The sequence below is a fragment of the Cavia porcellus genome, unplaced genomic scaffold, assembly GCF_034190915.1.
Source record: "Cavia porcellus strain 051 isolate PalLab524CR breed Dunkin Hartley unplaced genomic scaffold, mCavPor4.1 scaffold_2, whole genome shotgun sequence".
NCBI lineage: Eukaryota > Metazoa > Chordata > Mammalia > Rodentia > Caviidae > Cavia > Cavia porcellus.
Genome location: NW_026947485.1, coordinates 69,893,775 through 69,907,787, shown reverse-complemented (window position 1 = coordinate 69,907,787; position 14,013 = coordinate 69,893,775). Strand labels below are relative to the sequence as shown.

At 38.3% G+C, this 14,013-nt stretch overlaps 1 protein-coding gene across 2 annotated transcripts in view; it reads right to left on the bottom strand.

Moving 5' to 3' along the window:
• LOC100732684 (ATP-dependent translocase ABCB1) overlaps nt 1–14,013 on the bottom strand; it is a 101,918-nt gene that overhangs the window by 25,961 nt on the left and 61,944 nt on the right. For both annotated transcript variants that reach the window (XM_063243398.1, XM_063243408.1), the window contains 6 exons: nt 11,169–11,252; nt 8,238–8,441; nt 3,185–3,285; nt 1,790–1,930; nt 1,330–1,486; nt 445–642 (listed from right to left, as the gene is read on the bottom strand). In XM_063243398.1, coding sequence (XP_063099468.1) covers nt 445–642; nt 1,330–1,486; nt 1,790–1,930; nt 3,185–3,285; nt 8,238–8,441; nt 11,169–11,252 — 885 coding nt within the window. The remainder of the gene's footprint in view (nt 1–444; nt 643–1,329; nt 1,487–1,789; nt 1,931–3,184; nt 3,286–8,237; nt 8,442–11,168; nt 11,253–14,013) is intronic.

The window sequence follows — 14,013 nt, the reverse complement described above, 5'->3', positions numbered from 1 at the left end:
GGAGACACCAGAAAGTGCCTGTGTGTGCCGGAAGCTACCAGGTCTGCGTGTCCTCTTTACCTAGTCCCTCCACGGCATCTGCCCTTACTGATCATCTTCTTGAAACACGTCTCATCCTTGGCTTTCATCTACTCTGTTTCTCCTAGCATCCCTTTTCTGTACTTCTGACTACTTTGCTTTCTGCTGCCTCTTTGGTGTCTGCTGAAATTTAATCCTGGCAAGAGACATGCATGGTAAGAAGGAAGTTCACAAAGGTGGCTGAGGGATGGCGTGGCGGGAGATGACAGAGAAGTCAGCTGGGCAGATGACACAGCTAAGCACTAAACCTAAGCTGTCAGGTTTCATCTAAGAGGCGTAAAGGTGTGAAAAACCCTGGTCTGTCATGAAGACTGAATCATATCCAGGTGGTTAGAGGATGAAAAGCCTAAAATGAAGCTGACTCACCACCGTCCCGGCCAAGGGGCTGTAGAACCGCTCCAAGAGCTGGACTGCAGTGCTCTTCCCACAGCCGCTGCTGCCCACCAAGGCCAGCGTCTGGCCCTTCTTCACCTGCAGGCTCAGCCCCTGAAGCACTGGGATGTCTGGTCGGGTGGGATAGTTGAACACAACATCGCTGAAGGTCACATTTCCTTCTAGCATATTCTAAAACGAGGACAGCAACAGAGTCTGAGTGCCACAATACACCGAGGTCAGAAGGCAGTGAACTCCTACCTTGTTAAATAAGACCTATCAGGAAAATAACAGCCTTGAAAACTAGAGATCAAACATGTCTGCCCCAGTCAGCCCATCCTTCCCTTCCTGGCCATCACTATTCTCTTGCTCAGTGGCTACTCTGTAAGGCAGGTAAGGCCAGAAGAGGCTAGACTGCGGCCGGCAGCTATCATCTCTTGTTTTCAAGGTTAATTATTTTCCGGCTAGGTCTTATTTTCAGGGAAACATAGCATTGGTGTTAAAATTTATGTCAAACAGCTAGAATTTAATAAACATGATATAAAAGAGCCACTGCTTTTATGGCAGGCATTGTTCGGTAATATAAATATACAGTACAAATGAGATAAATCTGTTCTGCTAGAAGCCAGTAACCTACAGATCAGAAAACACGATTAACAGGATTTATTTATAAAGCAGGTAGTACTCTTATCTTTCTGTGATTTTGTCATATAAAAATCAGAACATATTAACAGCACTCAGTAAAATAAACCTATAACCTAGAACATATTTTACACTGTGACCATCATATAGGAAAGTACATATTTTATTATATTTCCCCTTTGAATACTTCTACTCAGCAATCAGGAGCAGATCATATACTGGGAACCTCAAACTCACTGGCTTCAGGCCTGCTGTGCTGTAGCTGTCAATGGTAGGGACCTTTTCCATGATCATGATGATGTGGGAGGCTGACACTTTGGCTTTGGCGTAGTCAGGGGCAAACGAAGTGAACTGTCCGACTGCCATGGCGCCAAAGACGATGGCTGAAAATACCCTGGAGAACAGAGGATACACAGGCACAGTTACAACTGCATTGCTATTGAAAGGTGGCACTTCAACAAGTAGGCAGCATTGTAGCAGATACCTGTAAAAAGGTTAGATATGTGTGATATCCACTGGGAAGAGAAGTTATCAATAAATAGCTGTTTTCATGAGAATACATGGAAACTCAGAGGCAAAATGCCACGATCTCAGTCACCAAAATCTCTTCACCAAGAGGTTTTCTATCCAGACCAGAAGCATGTTGATCTCAAGTATACTTTCAGGGTTAAATTGTCAATATTAACCCAATACTTACAACATAACATTTTCATAATTCATGATTTCACGTGCCACTAAGAAGGCACTAAACCGGAAACAAGCAGCATAGGAAAAATACATCATTGCCTGAGTGAAGGAAAACGTGAGTCCAAAGATGTGTGCTTTCCTCAAAGAGTTTCTGAAAAGACATATGAAAAATTATTTCATCTTCATTTCTCAGTCCTGAAAATGTAACTTTTCATAGCATGGCAGAGGACACAGAAGAACACAATCAAAAATCTCTTTAGTTTCAAAAGAATTAAGTCTCATCCTCATTTTACTCACCAGCCATGTTAATTTAGTTATGTGCCTCAACTCTAAGCCTCAGTATCTTTATCTTTAATGAAATAATCAGTTAGCTATACTTCAATGTATTGACATAGTAATTAACTAAGCCTGTGAATTCTGTACAGAGCCTTTAAGGAATTAATAAATGAAAGTTAACTCCTTTTTTCCCCAAATATCAGACATAGAACAGATGCTTTCTGTGTAGTCAGTTAAGTAGTCCACACATCTACCTAACATGTGCAAACTTCAGGGTCCAAACAGAGGAACAGGGATGTTCCTTGACCTTGAGAACCTAGGAGTTAAGCTGGATAGTCACTCACCCAATGATGGTACCTTATGAATAACATGCTACAGGAAATAAAGAGAAAGGACTTTACTCTGGTAGAGTTAGAAAAGGCATTATTACAAAGACGTAGGACTCCTGTAAGTTTTCTCAGGGACATAGAATTCAGTGATGTGGTGGTACAGGCAGGATGGGGGGGGGGGCGATGTGAAGCCCTCTAGGCTTCCTCTGCCTGCTCCAGCTATATCAACTTGGCTTTTTTTGTCATGTAGCTGGATTTCAAATAATAGCCTCTTCAGGAAAAAAGGCTGTACTATCACTAAAGAAAATATTTGACAACCCACTAAGAAACTCTAGCTCTCTTTTTACCAGAGAGGAAACAGTGGTTGGGTTTGCTCATGTTCACACCATGTATAAGAGCTCTCAGTGAGATGGTAAAGGAAGTTTTCTACTGAAGGAGAGGTGAGGAAAGCTATGGACAGTATATTTTGGAAGCACTGCTCCTCAGTGTCCGCAGACACTTTCTAAATGCATGTTTCATAAAGAGATCGATTCCTCAACTGAAGCAAATAATACCTCTATCCAAACTTGGATGACAGGGAGCTATTCTCACTGTCTGCTCCTTCTCTCAGGAATTAGCAGCCATTCCAGGTTCTACTGCAGAGATGCGCTCCCCAGCTGGGTTCTGAGCACTTCTCTCCTTGTTAATCACAAGCCCCGTCCCTTTGGCTCATTTCTAGTACTTTCTCCACTTGGATCTTATGTTCTGAAATGATCTGAAGAACTGCTCACACTTCCCTCTCACTCCTCAGTGCTTATTACCTGTATGGCACCTGCAAACTCTGTGCATACATATGCTCAAACTTCTGCTCCCGGGTCAAGGACACGACGGTTCGGAAGTTTTCTATCGCCTCAATAGCAATCTGCAACAGACGTCACCCGTCACCAAGAGGCGCAGGGCAAATAGGGGCAGTTAATTTGAATTTCATAGGCTAGTAAAATTAGTTTATAATGCATACTATCAGTAAGCATTTAGTATTACCTAGAGCATCTTCTCTATGGAAAAGAACACAAAAGAAACATACCAAATTAAATTTCAGACATGGAAGGGAGATCAACTAATTGAATTTTCCCAGCTTGACAGTTACAAATTTAGGCTTAAAGGGACAAGGTCACTCCCTGAAGCCTCATAGCTTTATAACACTAACCTGAGAACTTGATGGTTTACATTTTCAGTGCTCTTTCTTCTATAATGGTCACACTTTTAGGTTTATTTTCTATGTTTTAAAAAAATATGATAATTTTAAGTCCGTCTTTTCAACTGCCATTCATGACAACTCAGTATTTGGAAAATGTTGAAAAAATATGGAAGCTACATTGCATTTTATGCTTTATGTTATTAGGTAATATATTGCTTTTTATCTTTCCTAAATATACACACATACACATTTTGTGTTAACTGAGGCCCTGCACATGCATAGGTTAGTCTCTCGACTGCTGAGCTATAGCCCCAGACTTTTTTTTTAAGAGCAGAGCTCAGTAACTTACCCACGCTGTCCTTTAACTTGGTGATCAACCTGCCTCTAATGCCCAGTTAGGTGTCATAATAGGCATATGCCACACCTGGCTTATTAAGTCTTCCACTGAATGGGGACAGAATTCTTTTTCTGGTTGTTCATCATTTTTCACTTTAATAAGTATCATGAGTACTTCCCAAAGTCAATAAGTATACATTAATAATGAGATTCTAGTGGTCATATAATATCCTTCAACTAGGTGAGGTATGCCTTTATTGTTATATTTCCAATTGTTTTATTTAAAAATAATTTGTAGTAAATATTCTTGTACTTTAACATTTATACATATTGAGTGATATTCTTAGGAAAGTCCTTAAGATTGAGATTACTTTGTCAAAGGAAACAGACTCCTTTTTAAGGAACATATTACATTATCAATTTTATCCAGAAACTTTCTGTCATTTGAATATGTCCTAATTACATGTTACTTCCTAAAAGATCAATTGCTTTACCACCATTTGGATTCTGAGTAAAAGGATGTGGAGAATGTGATGAACATCAGTGTCTTCAGTGAGATTCAGCATGTCAGCCACGGGACCTTAAATTACTGCTCTGTCTTATTTTCCTCACCGTGAAATGAACAGGATAGACTAAAGTGTCTCTACGGTCCCTCAAATTCTACAATTACAGGTCACCAAAAGAAATTATAATGTTTTAAGATATGCTCTTCCTATGCTCTTGTACTTCTGGCTACCATACTGCTCACAAGTAATTCTAACAAAGACATATCCCATTAACTTAGAGTAGTTTACACGTTAAAAGTTACAAACATGAAAAAAAATAATAAACATGAAGTCTTTGTCATTGAGTCCTACACTGATTATCTAACTACAAATACAAAAGCAAATATAATAGAATTTCAATTTTTGATAATTAATGCAAAAGGTTATTTGAAGAAAAAATGACTTCTTTAAATTTTTAAAAAATTTCTTCACAAACTAAATTTAAAAACATTACTCTCTGATTAAAACAGAGAAAACTGGTATTAGTCCTCTGAGGAATAGCTGGCAAAAAATTTTTTCCTATTTGTAGGTTGTCTCTTTATACTAAATTACTCCCTTGCTGTGCAGAAAATTTTTAAATTTGATATAATCCCATTTGTTGATTCTTGCTGTTGGTTCTTATGCAGTTATGGTTCTGTTTGGGGAAATCCTTTCCTATCCCTATGATTTCAAGTGTTTTACATACTTTTATCTTCCAGGACTAGTATTTGTTTTAATTCTTGATCATTGATCTGTTTTGATTTTAATTTTGTATACAGTGAAAGACATGGATCAGTTTTAGTCTTATGCAAACAGATATCCAGTTTTCCTAGCACCATTCATTGAAAAGGCTATCTTTCCTCCCACTGTTTCATTTGCTTATTTGTTGTATGCTTTGGCCCCTTTTTTAAAGCTGAATGTGCCTAGGGATGTGTCTGTGTCCTCTACTCTGTCCCATAGATTCACATTTCTGTTTTAGTTACCATGCCATTTTTATTACTACTGCTTTGTAGCATATCTTGAAGTCAAGTAATGTGATACTCCTGTTTTGTTCTTGTTGCCCAATACTGTCTTTGGTTTTCTGGGTCTCTTCTAGTTATATATGAACATTAGGATTCTTTTCTCTAGATCAGTTAAGTATGCTTTTGATATTTTGATTGGGCCTGCACTGAATCTGTATTTGGGAGTATAATATTTGGACAATATTGTTTCTGCCTATGCAGGAGCAAGGAACATCTTTCATTTTCTGATGCCTTCTTTAATTTTCTTTGTAGAGATCTATCAAACTTTTTCGGTTAGGTTAACCCCTAGGAATTTCATTTTTCTTGATGCTATCATGAATGGTATTTTCATAATTTCCTTCCCACTGATTTCAGTATTTGTGTACACAAATGCTAATGATTTTTGCATGCTGATTTTGTATCCTCCTATATTGCTGGAGTTGGTTATTAATTTTAAGAGTCTTTTGGTGCAGTTCTTTGAGTCTTCTACAGAAAGTATCATGTCATCTGAAAATACTGTTAATTTGAGTTCTTCCTTTCCAATATGTATTTCTTTTTATTTTTTTTTTCTTTGCCTAATTGTTATGGAAAATGTTCCAAGCACTATGTTGATCAGAAGAGGTGATATTGGTCATCTATTGTTCTTGATTTTAGGGAGGATGTTTTTAGTTTTTCTCCATTGAATATGAGGTCAGTGTGAATTTTTGGAGGATATTTTCAGTTTTTCTCCATTGAATATGATGTCAGTGTAAGTTTTTCCACAAATCTATTAGTAAAGTCAGCAACTGTCCTTCTATATCTGTTTTCTTCAAGGTTTTTATCATAAAGTTGGGTTTAGTCAAAAGCCTTTTCTGCATATATTGATATGGACGTGTTGATTTTGACCTTACTTCTGTTTATGTGATGTATTACATTTACTGATTAGCATATTCTGAACCATCCTTGCATCTCTGGAATTATATCTACTTGATCACGATGCATGATCTTTTTGATGATGTGCTGCTTTCTGTTTGATAGTAACTTGTTGAGGACTTTTGCATCTATGTTCATCAAAAGTCTAATTTGTTGAAATGAAGTTTAGTTACTAACTCTTCTGAATTTCAACAGAATTCTTGAAAGTATCAAATCAGATAATATGTGAAGAGTTACACGAGTATTACATAGTATATAATATTCAATAAATGATAATCTGAGAATCGAGCTGATTTTTAATATTATTATCATTTTCTCTCTGCACCTTCATCCTTCCCAGGAGTCATCACTGAACTATGGCTTGTATCTCCTTCCTGAAGTTTACCAAGAAAAGCTGCCTTACTCACACTTACCTACATCCATCTACACACCTCTCATTCCCCTGACAGACTCCAAGAGTCTTGCCTGTGATACACTGCTTCAACATGTTGACCTTGGAGACCAATAAATTACCTTAGGATCAGTGGTCTTCTTCCCAGAAACAATTTATAACTCCTTATTATGATAGTTCCAATATCTCACTAATGACACTGTGATTTTTCTTTTTCACAGTTTTGCCCTATATTTTGCTATATATTCCTCAGATAAAAGAGTCAACTCCATGTGGGGAAAGAAACTCAAGAGTACATTAATAAGTGAAGTTACTGGCAAAGAATAGGTTCTGTACATGGCCAGGGCCAAGGTTATCTGGACTACAAGCAGACTCTGGGTGTCAACCCAACCCTTCCCAGAGCTTGTGCCTTCTGGGAGATGTGTGTCCCATAGACACTGTTTGGGAGATCCTAAAGCTGGTCTAAAAGATTTTACTAAAAAATCAGAAGGCAACAAGGCAGAGAGTCTGAGGACATGCACACATGTAGAGGACAAAGTATGTGAGGTGAGGAACAACGTCCAGGACCTGCCTCGTCATTCACACGATGAGGCTCCTGGCCCATGTCACCCAAGTCTGCTGAGAGCCAGAGCCACACTCACCTGACTGGAACTGCCCTAACTCTGGGGACCTGGAATGTCCACTGCTGGATGCTTCCCTGTCTAGACATCAGGACCAGTTCTAGGATAAGCCCTCTTCTCATCGCTCACTTCTGCCATGATCCTGATCGTGTCCTATGAGATCATGCTGTGCCATCAGAGGACTTCTTTGTTTTCTAGCTCACGGAAGCACAATTGTCTGAGCTTGTATCCTAACTGCAAACCTTACCAGTGCTCAGACACTGGGGCCACTGAACCATAAGTGGATAAGAGAACCTCCTTCAGGGTTGTGATAAGGGATAAAACCTTTGCAGGAAACACAGTGAGTACCACATATTTTGTAAATAGTGAGGGGAAAAAAAAAGAGACATCCATGCAGACCAAAAAGTATCATGGGAAGGAGAAGCAGGATGAAGGGAGGAGACATGGTAAAAGTGAAAGAGTAGCCACCATTTAAACCATATAAAATAAACACTCTTAGAATTTTCCATACTGAATCTTCCTACATATGTAACAAACTGGGCCTAGTGTCCTAAATAATCAACAGATTTAAGCTTACTTGAAAGAAACAAAGAGGTAGAAAGAAAGCAAAAAGGTGGAGAGGCAGAAGAAGGAAGAAATCAATAAAGAACTGAAGCAAGAAGGGGAGGGAAAGGAAGAGAGAAGAGTGTGTGTACAATGGTCTATTAAAAGTGTGGTCAGTCTTTGAGCCAAAGGATGGGTTTGCTATTTTTCAGTTTCTAATCTTCATCTAAGTATAAACAATATTGCTTTGAGGAATGATTATAAAATATTTTCAGAGCATAGTAAGTGACAGGTAGTAACAAAACTTTATTCTCTATTTAGATGAGCAATTATATTTTCTTTGACTTGCCTTTCCAGAAACTTCCAGCTCTTTCTTATCTCTGCGTGCTTGTCCAGACAACATTTTCATCTCAATGACTCCTGCTACTACAATGATGGGTACAACTGCTAAGAGTAAAAGAGTCAACTGCCAGCCATAGATGAAAGAAATAATAATTCCTGTCCCAAGATTTGCTACATTCTGGGTAAGTACAGCAAGCCTGGCACCAATAGCCTGAAAAACAAAACAAATTACAGGCAAATGTTTGTATTATAAAGTCCAAGCTTGTATATTCTTTTCTATTAGTATATGCTTGAGGAAATAATGCTTGCATTTTTGTGGGAAATTGATACATGTACACAACACACTTTAAGGATTATGACAGTTTATTTTTCCTGAAAATCTATGAATTATCTTCTCAGTTATGAGAGAAAAGATTTACTTGTACATGGTTTATTGGTTTTCTAAAGTGAGGATCTCCATGACTTCTCAATAAATGCAAAAGAAGTATAGTAATCCAGAGTTCAATTACATTTTTCTCTATTCTGATTTTTAATATCAAGACAACCTTTATTAATCAAAGCATGAGCAATATAGTGGGTTCTGCCAGGTTGCAAGATCAAGTATGAAAATTACATTAAACTGACAGAAATTTCCAATATTAGATAATTTAAGGTTAAAGTTTTTATTAAGGATATTCAAATACACCTTGAGATACTTGTTATATTTATTTAACCTGTAACTGATTTGGAAAAACTACATTAAATTTAGTTTTTATTAAGCACTCACCAGAATCTTCATTTCAATCCAGAACCCAAAAGGAGCTGGGCATGACTTTCAACAGAGTGCCATGACTTCTAGCTCGAAAACCAGAAGTCAATCTACAAAGTCAGTTCTGTCCACCACTGTATATTTCAGTCCATCACATTTCCTTCACCCTGGGACTAGCCTATACCCTCCAGCTTTTCCAAATACCTGTTGTGGATCCCACACCTGCTTTGTCTGAAAGTGGCCCATGTTGTTTTCTACCCTGAAAATGTCTTCTTCCCACTAAGGCTGTTTCAGACTGGTGAAGTACAATCTAGGACAGCCACCACTACGTCTGCAACTTTAAACAAATCTCCTCCAACACCAAAATGAGCATGTGTATTGATTAATATGCAAAGCTATCTGTTCTGAATTCTAGACCAGAATTCTTTATAATCCCCCACCTCAACATCCACAAAATCATTGAGTACATTTCCAATACAATCACTAGACTAAATACTTGGGCTGAGATGGGGGGTGTGTGATGCTACAACCACAAGTTGCTTTTATAGATAATAAACACCATACCAGACATTTTTTGTAGGGCCAGAAGACCCTTAATAAAGTAATACAGCACATTAATTTTTATTTGATGCACTCATTGAGCTTACAACAAAGTGACATTTTGCAAATTTGGCACAAGTCAAAGAGTGGAGGAGTCTTCAAAGTCAGCTCTGTCTTACGGATTTCTTGTGAAGGTCAAAAGGTACAGAATCTGTAGCATAGATGAAGTAAATTCCTCCTGTTGTCGGGGTCCATGCTTCCTGATTTCCTACAGCAGCTTCTGACTGAGTGAAGCATTCAGAACATGCCCCAAGTTCACAGTAGAGGAATTTCCACGGCATTTGATCTTCCCTATATGGACTGCCAGCTTTAGATGGCGGTCGAAAACCATAGATTTTGCCTACATCACCATATTTTTAGGGCCTTCCTTCTATGACCACCAGCCAGGCCCTAGCTACACTGCCCACCTCCACTCACTGCACAGTACTTTATGACAACCTGACCAACCATGCAGACTCTCCTTCAAGGCAAGATCATTGTTTCTTTTAAAGAAGTTCAGGAGAAGGGAGGTGGAAGTAAAAAAAAAAATAATAATTAAGACATGTGTAAATGTACCAGCTTTCCATGATAAATGTTATAGGAACATGTAAAATTTGTTAATTTTTTAAAAAAAGTTCAAACTCATTTTAAGTAGTGTTCATTCTGGTGCAAGGTTTTATACAATGTGACCTAAATATTGATTTTGTAAACATGTTTGCTTTGAACAAAGAGAACTGTGTTAAAACAGTAACTCTTAAGATTCACATTGCAGGGGGCTGGGGATTTAGCTCAGCAGCAAAAGTGCCTGCCTTGGAAGCAGGCAGTCGTGAGTTAGATCCCCGGTACTGATAAAAAGGAAAAAGACAAAAAAAAAAAAAAAAAAAAAAAAAAGATTCACATTGCAATTCTGCAGCTCTCCATGTGCTTCATAACTTATTTTTACAGAAGTCCTATCTATTATATAGAAGAATTATTAGTATATTATTGTCTCAAAGGAAGACTAAAATGTAAAGACTAGTAAGGCTCAAGGTAGGAGTACAACAATAAAGATCACATTCTTCATCATTTTGTACATTTTGCCAGGAAAAGTTGTAAAGAAATTATTTCAGTTAAAAGTCAAAACATTACAATTCAATACATTAAACTTATTCTTTTCAAACTTGCTTTAATTTTCCATGTGCTTTTCACTTGTTTTTTTTTTAAATCTTTTTTCCATTTCTTCTGAAATTCAATGTCCCAGTATGGGGCTCCTGAAGCCAACTCCAAACACTCTTCTTTCAGGAGCAATTACAATTTTCTGCTGATTGACCACTGTAATAGCCTGGTCCTAAATGATATGCTGAAAAATACTTCTTTTCCAAGTAATTGTTCTTCTACATGCATCTTATAAATAGTACTAGTAACACAGGAATATGAAAAGCAATTATGTACATACCGTGGAGTATATAATGTTTTAATAGCCAACATTTTGCTGTAAAGTATGTGTCATTGGGGGGTTAGTATTTAATATTTTCTTAATGATGATGATAAACATCTCTGCTGAAAAAATCACCACCATGCTGAGGTTCAAAATGGAATGAACACAATCGTGAATAGAAAGGTGGTACCTACCCCTTTTACTTGAGCAGCGTCAGTGGCAAGCCTGGTAGTCAAAGCTCCGGTGCTATTTTTATGATCATCGAACCAACTCACATCCTGTGGCACAGAAGAGATTTTACCTTAAACTCTCCAGGAGGAAAGTGAAAGATCAGTTTTGAGTATGCATTCTGTTCCATGCATTTGGCATTCACAGGTTTATGTTCAATAGACAAGGAAAAGCCTTAATAAGCAAACACATCGATACATCATTTCATTCGTCAAAAACCTCTACCATGGACAGTGAAAACACTGCCCACGTGCCCTCTGGAAACATGAATTTAGGACCTGACTTGAAGTCATCCTGGTGCCAGGTCTATCTACACACCTGGGCTGACTGTCTCTCCAATCTGACTTCAAACGTCTCATCTGGATCCTTGATACTGTGACCCCGATTCTAGTACATGTGCTGCTAGGGGAGCACATGTGACCCCAACTCTAAACTCTCTATATAGTTAGCCTCCCCCCAGACAGCTGCTGAGGCTGCTCCCATGTCAGTCTGCCTGTACGCAGATAAATCAAATTTGATCTTTCCCTCAGCCTTGGCCTCTGGACGGTGCCTCATACATCTCAGGTGATAATAAATTCTATGAAGGGAAACAGCAAGATGTAATTGTCTACCAAAATGCTATAATTTGTAATAGCAAAGGAGTGAGGGAAGATGCTGTTTTAGGAAATGGGGAAAGAGAAGGCCTATCTGAGGAGACAACTGAGAAAAGATGAAAAGCCAAGGAAGACAAGGGAATATCTAAGAAAATTTCTTTTCAGAGGCACATGCAGTGGCTCGGAGCCTAAGGCACACTTCGTGTTTCACACACCAGAGAGAAAGCCTAACTGGCTCTTGGGAGCCAAAAGGAAACCTTTTGTAAAGTTGTTCAAGCTGCCTCCTCAGGTGAGACTTCTGTCCTGATGTGCCCCGCCCTTTTCCTGACACCACAGCAGAGAGCCGGTGGACTCAGAGGAGACCGTGCAGGGCAAGGGTGCAGGTGTAGGAGAGGAGTCATGGAAGACAAGCAGTGAACATCAGGTATGGACTTCAGGTAGTTATAAAGATTCCAGACCTTACTCTGAGGGTTTTGGGTAGCAGGTTTTGAGTACAGAAATGTGATTTGATGTCTATTTCAGAAAAATGACCATGGCATTATAGGTGAACCTTCCAGATTGGAATGAGGATAACAGGCAATGAAACCAGGTGGGAAGCTATTACAACATTAGACAGAGAGAGGAGGCATCGAGGTTTTAGCCTCAACAACTGATAGAAACTGTTATTTCTGATATAAGCAAAGAAGAGATAAAGAGTAGGCCTGGTAGGTTCAAGTTTACAAACTCTGAAGTATACAAAATTTATTACAGAACCAAATAGAGAAGGTGAAAAACAATTAGATAACTGTAGTTCAGGGCAGAATAAATGAATTGGGTTAAAAACAAATCAAAAAAGCAATGTAGGTTAGAATATGACATTCAACATAAAATAGAATTTTCTTTGTAAAACTACACACACACACACACACACACACACACACACACACACACATATATATATATATATATAATCTTTTTATTGGTACCGGGGATCGAACTCACAACTGCCTGCTTGTAAGGCAAGTGCTTATGTCGCAGAGCTAAATCCCCACCCCCTAAAACTACTTATATTTTTAAATATATAAATACAAGATTATGGATTTGAATTGAGAATTGATGTCTGTCACAAATGATTATGGTCCCTAAAAAGTATCTAAACTACTGGTTTGCATTAAAAAAAAGTAACTACCTCTTTTTTTTTTTTTTTTTTTTTTTTTTTGTACCAGGAATCAAACTCAGAGCCTTGTGCTTGCCAGGAAGGTGCTGTGCCACTGACCCTGGACCATAGCTAACATTTTTATCTAAAATATTTGAGAAAAAAACAAAGTGTTGTAACTCATTATAGCAAATATCAATTTGCTTTCTAGTATACTCACGAGCTTCAGGGTTTTCCCAACAGAATGGGACTTTCTTGAAGACAGAAACCATTCAGATCTGAAAGACTTTCAATATTCAATATGCTGCCTTTTAAACAGAAGGCCTTAAGATATGTTTGTCCCATTCAACGCCTTGGGGAAAAGGCATCATCTAATCTGTCTCCTCAGTTCCCAGTCACACTAGATCTATGAGACGGCCCAGGGTCAACAGGGTGACAGAGCATTGGCAGTGGAGCAAAGTCAACCTTGAGCCCAAGTAGAACTTTGATTACATATGAGATTTGGCCTGAAAGACAAAATAGGGCAGGATACCCAACAAACAGTGTCCTCTCACCAGCAGATTCAGTCATAGTTCTGCATTACTAGCTCTTAGTTCATAGAAGTATGTCTTCCTAAGTGGTGGTGGGAAGAGGCAGAAAGGACAATGGAATCAAAGACTGCTGGAAAGATGTGAATGTCCTACAGAAATCCTAACAGAGCAAACAGGCTTCCACCAGGGGATCTGAGGCAGGATCCTATGCACCATTTTAGTCAATGGCAAGTGATTAGGGATTTTAAAAGAAAAGTTATTTTAAATACACAATATTTTTATGATGCAAAACAAACATCCTTTGAACTAGGTTTCTCTTTTCTCCAAACCTTATCCCCCTAAGGAAAACATCCAGATTGTCTATTGTTAGAGTCATGAAAGTACAAAATGTGAGAGGCGTTCCGTTGAGCTATTATCTGCCCAAAAAAACTGCAACTTGAATTAGTATGTTATTTTACTAATTCAAAGTCACTGGAAAATGTGAAATGAGCCATGATGATAAATTTGGATTTGTATAATCTGTGGTGGACAAAAACCAGGATGAAGGATCCTG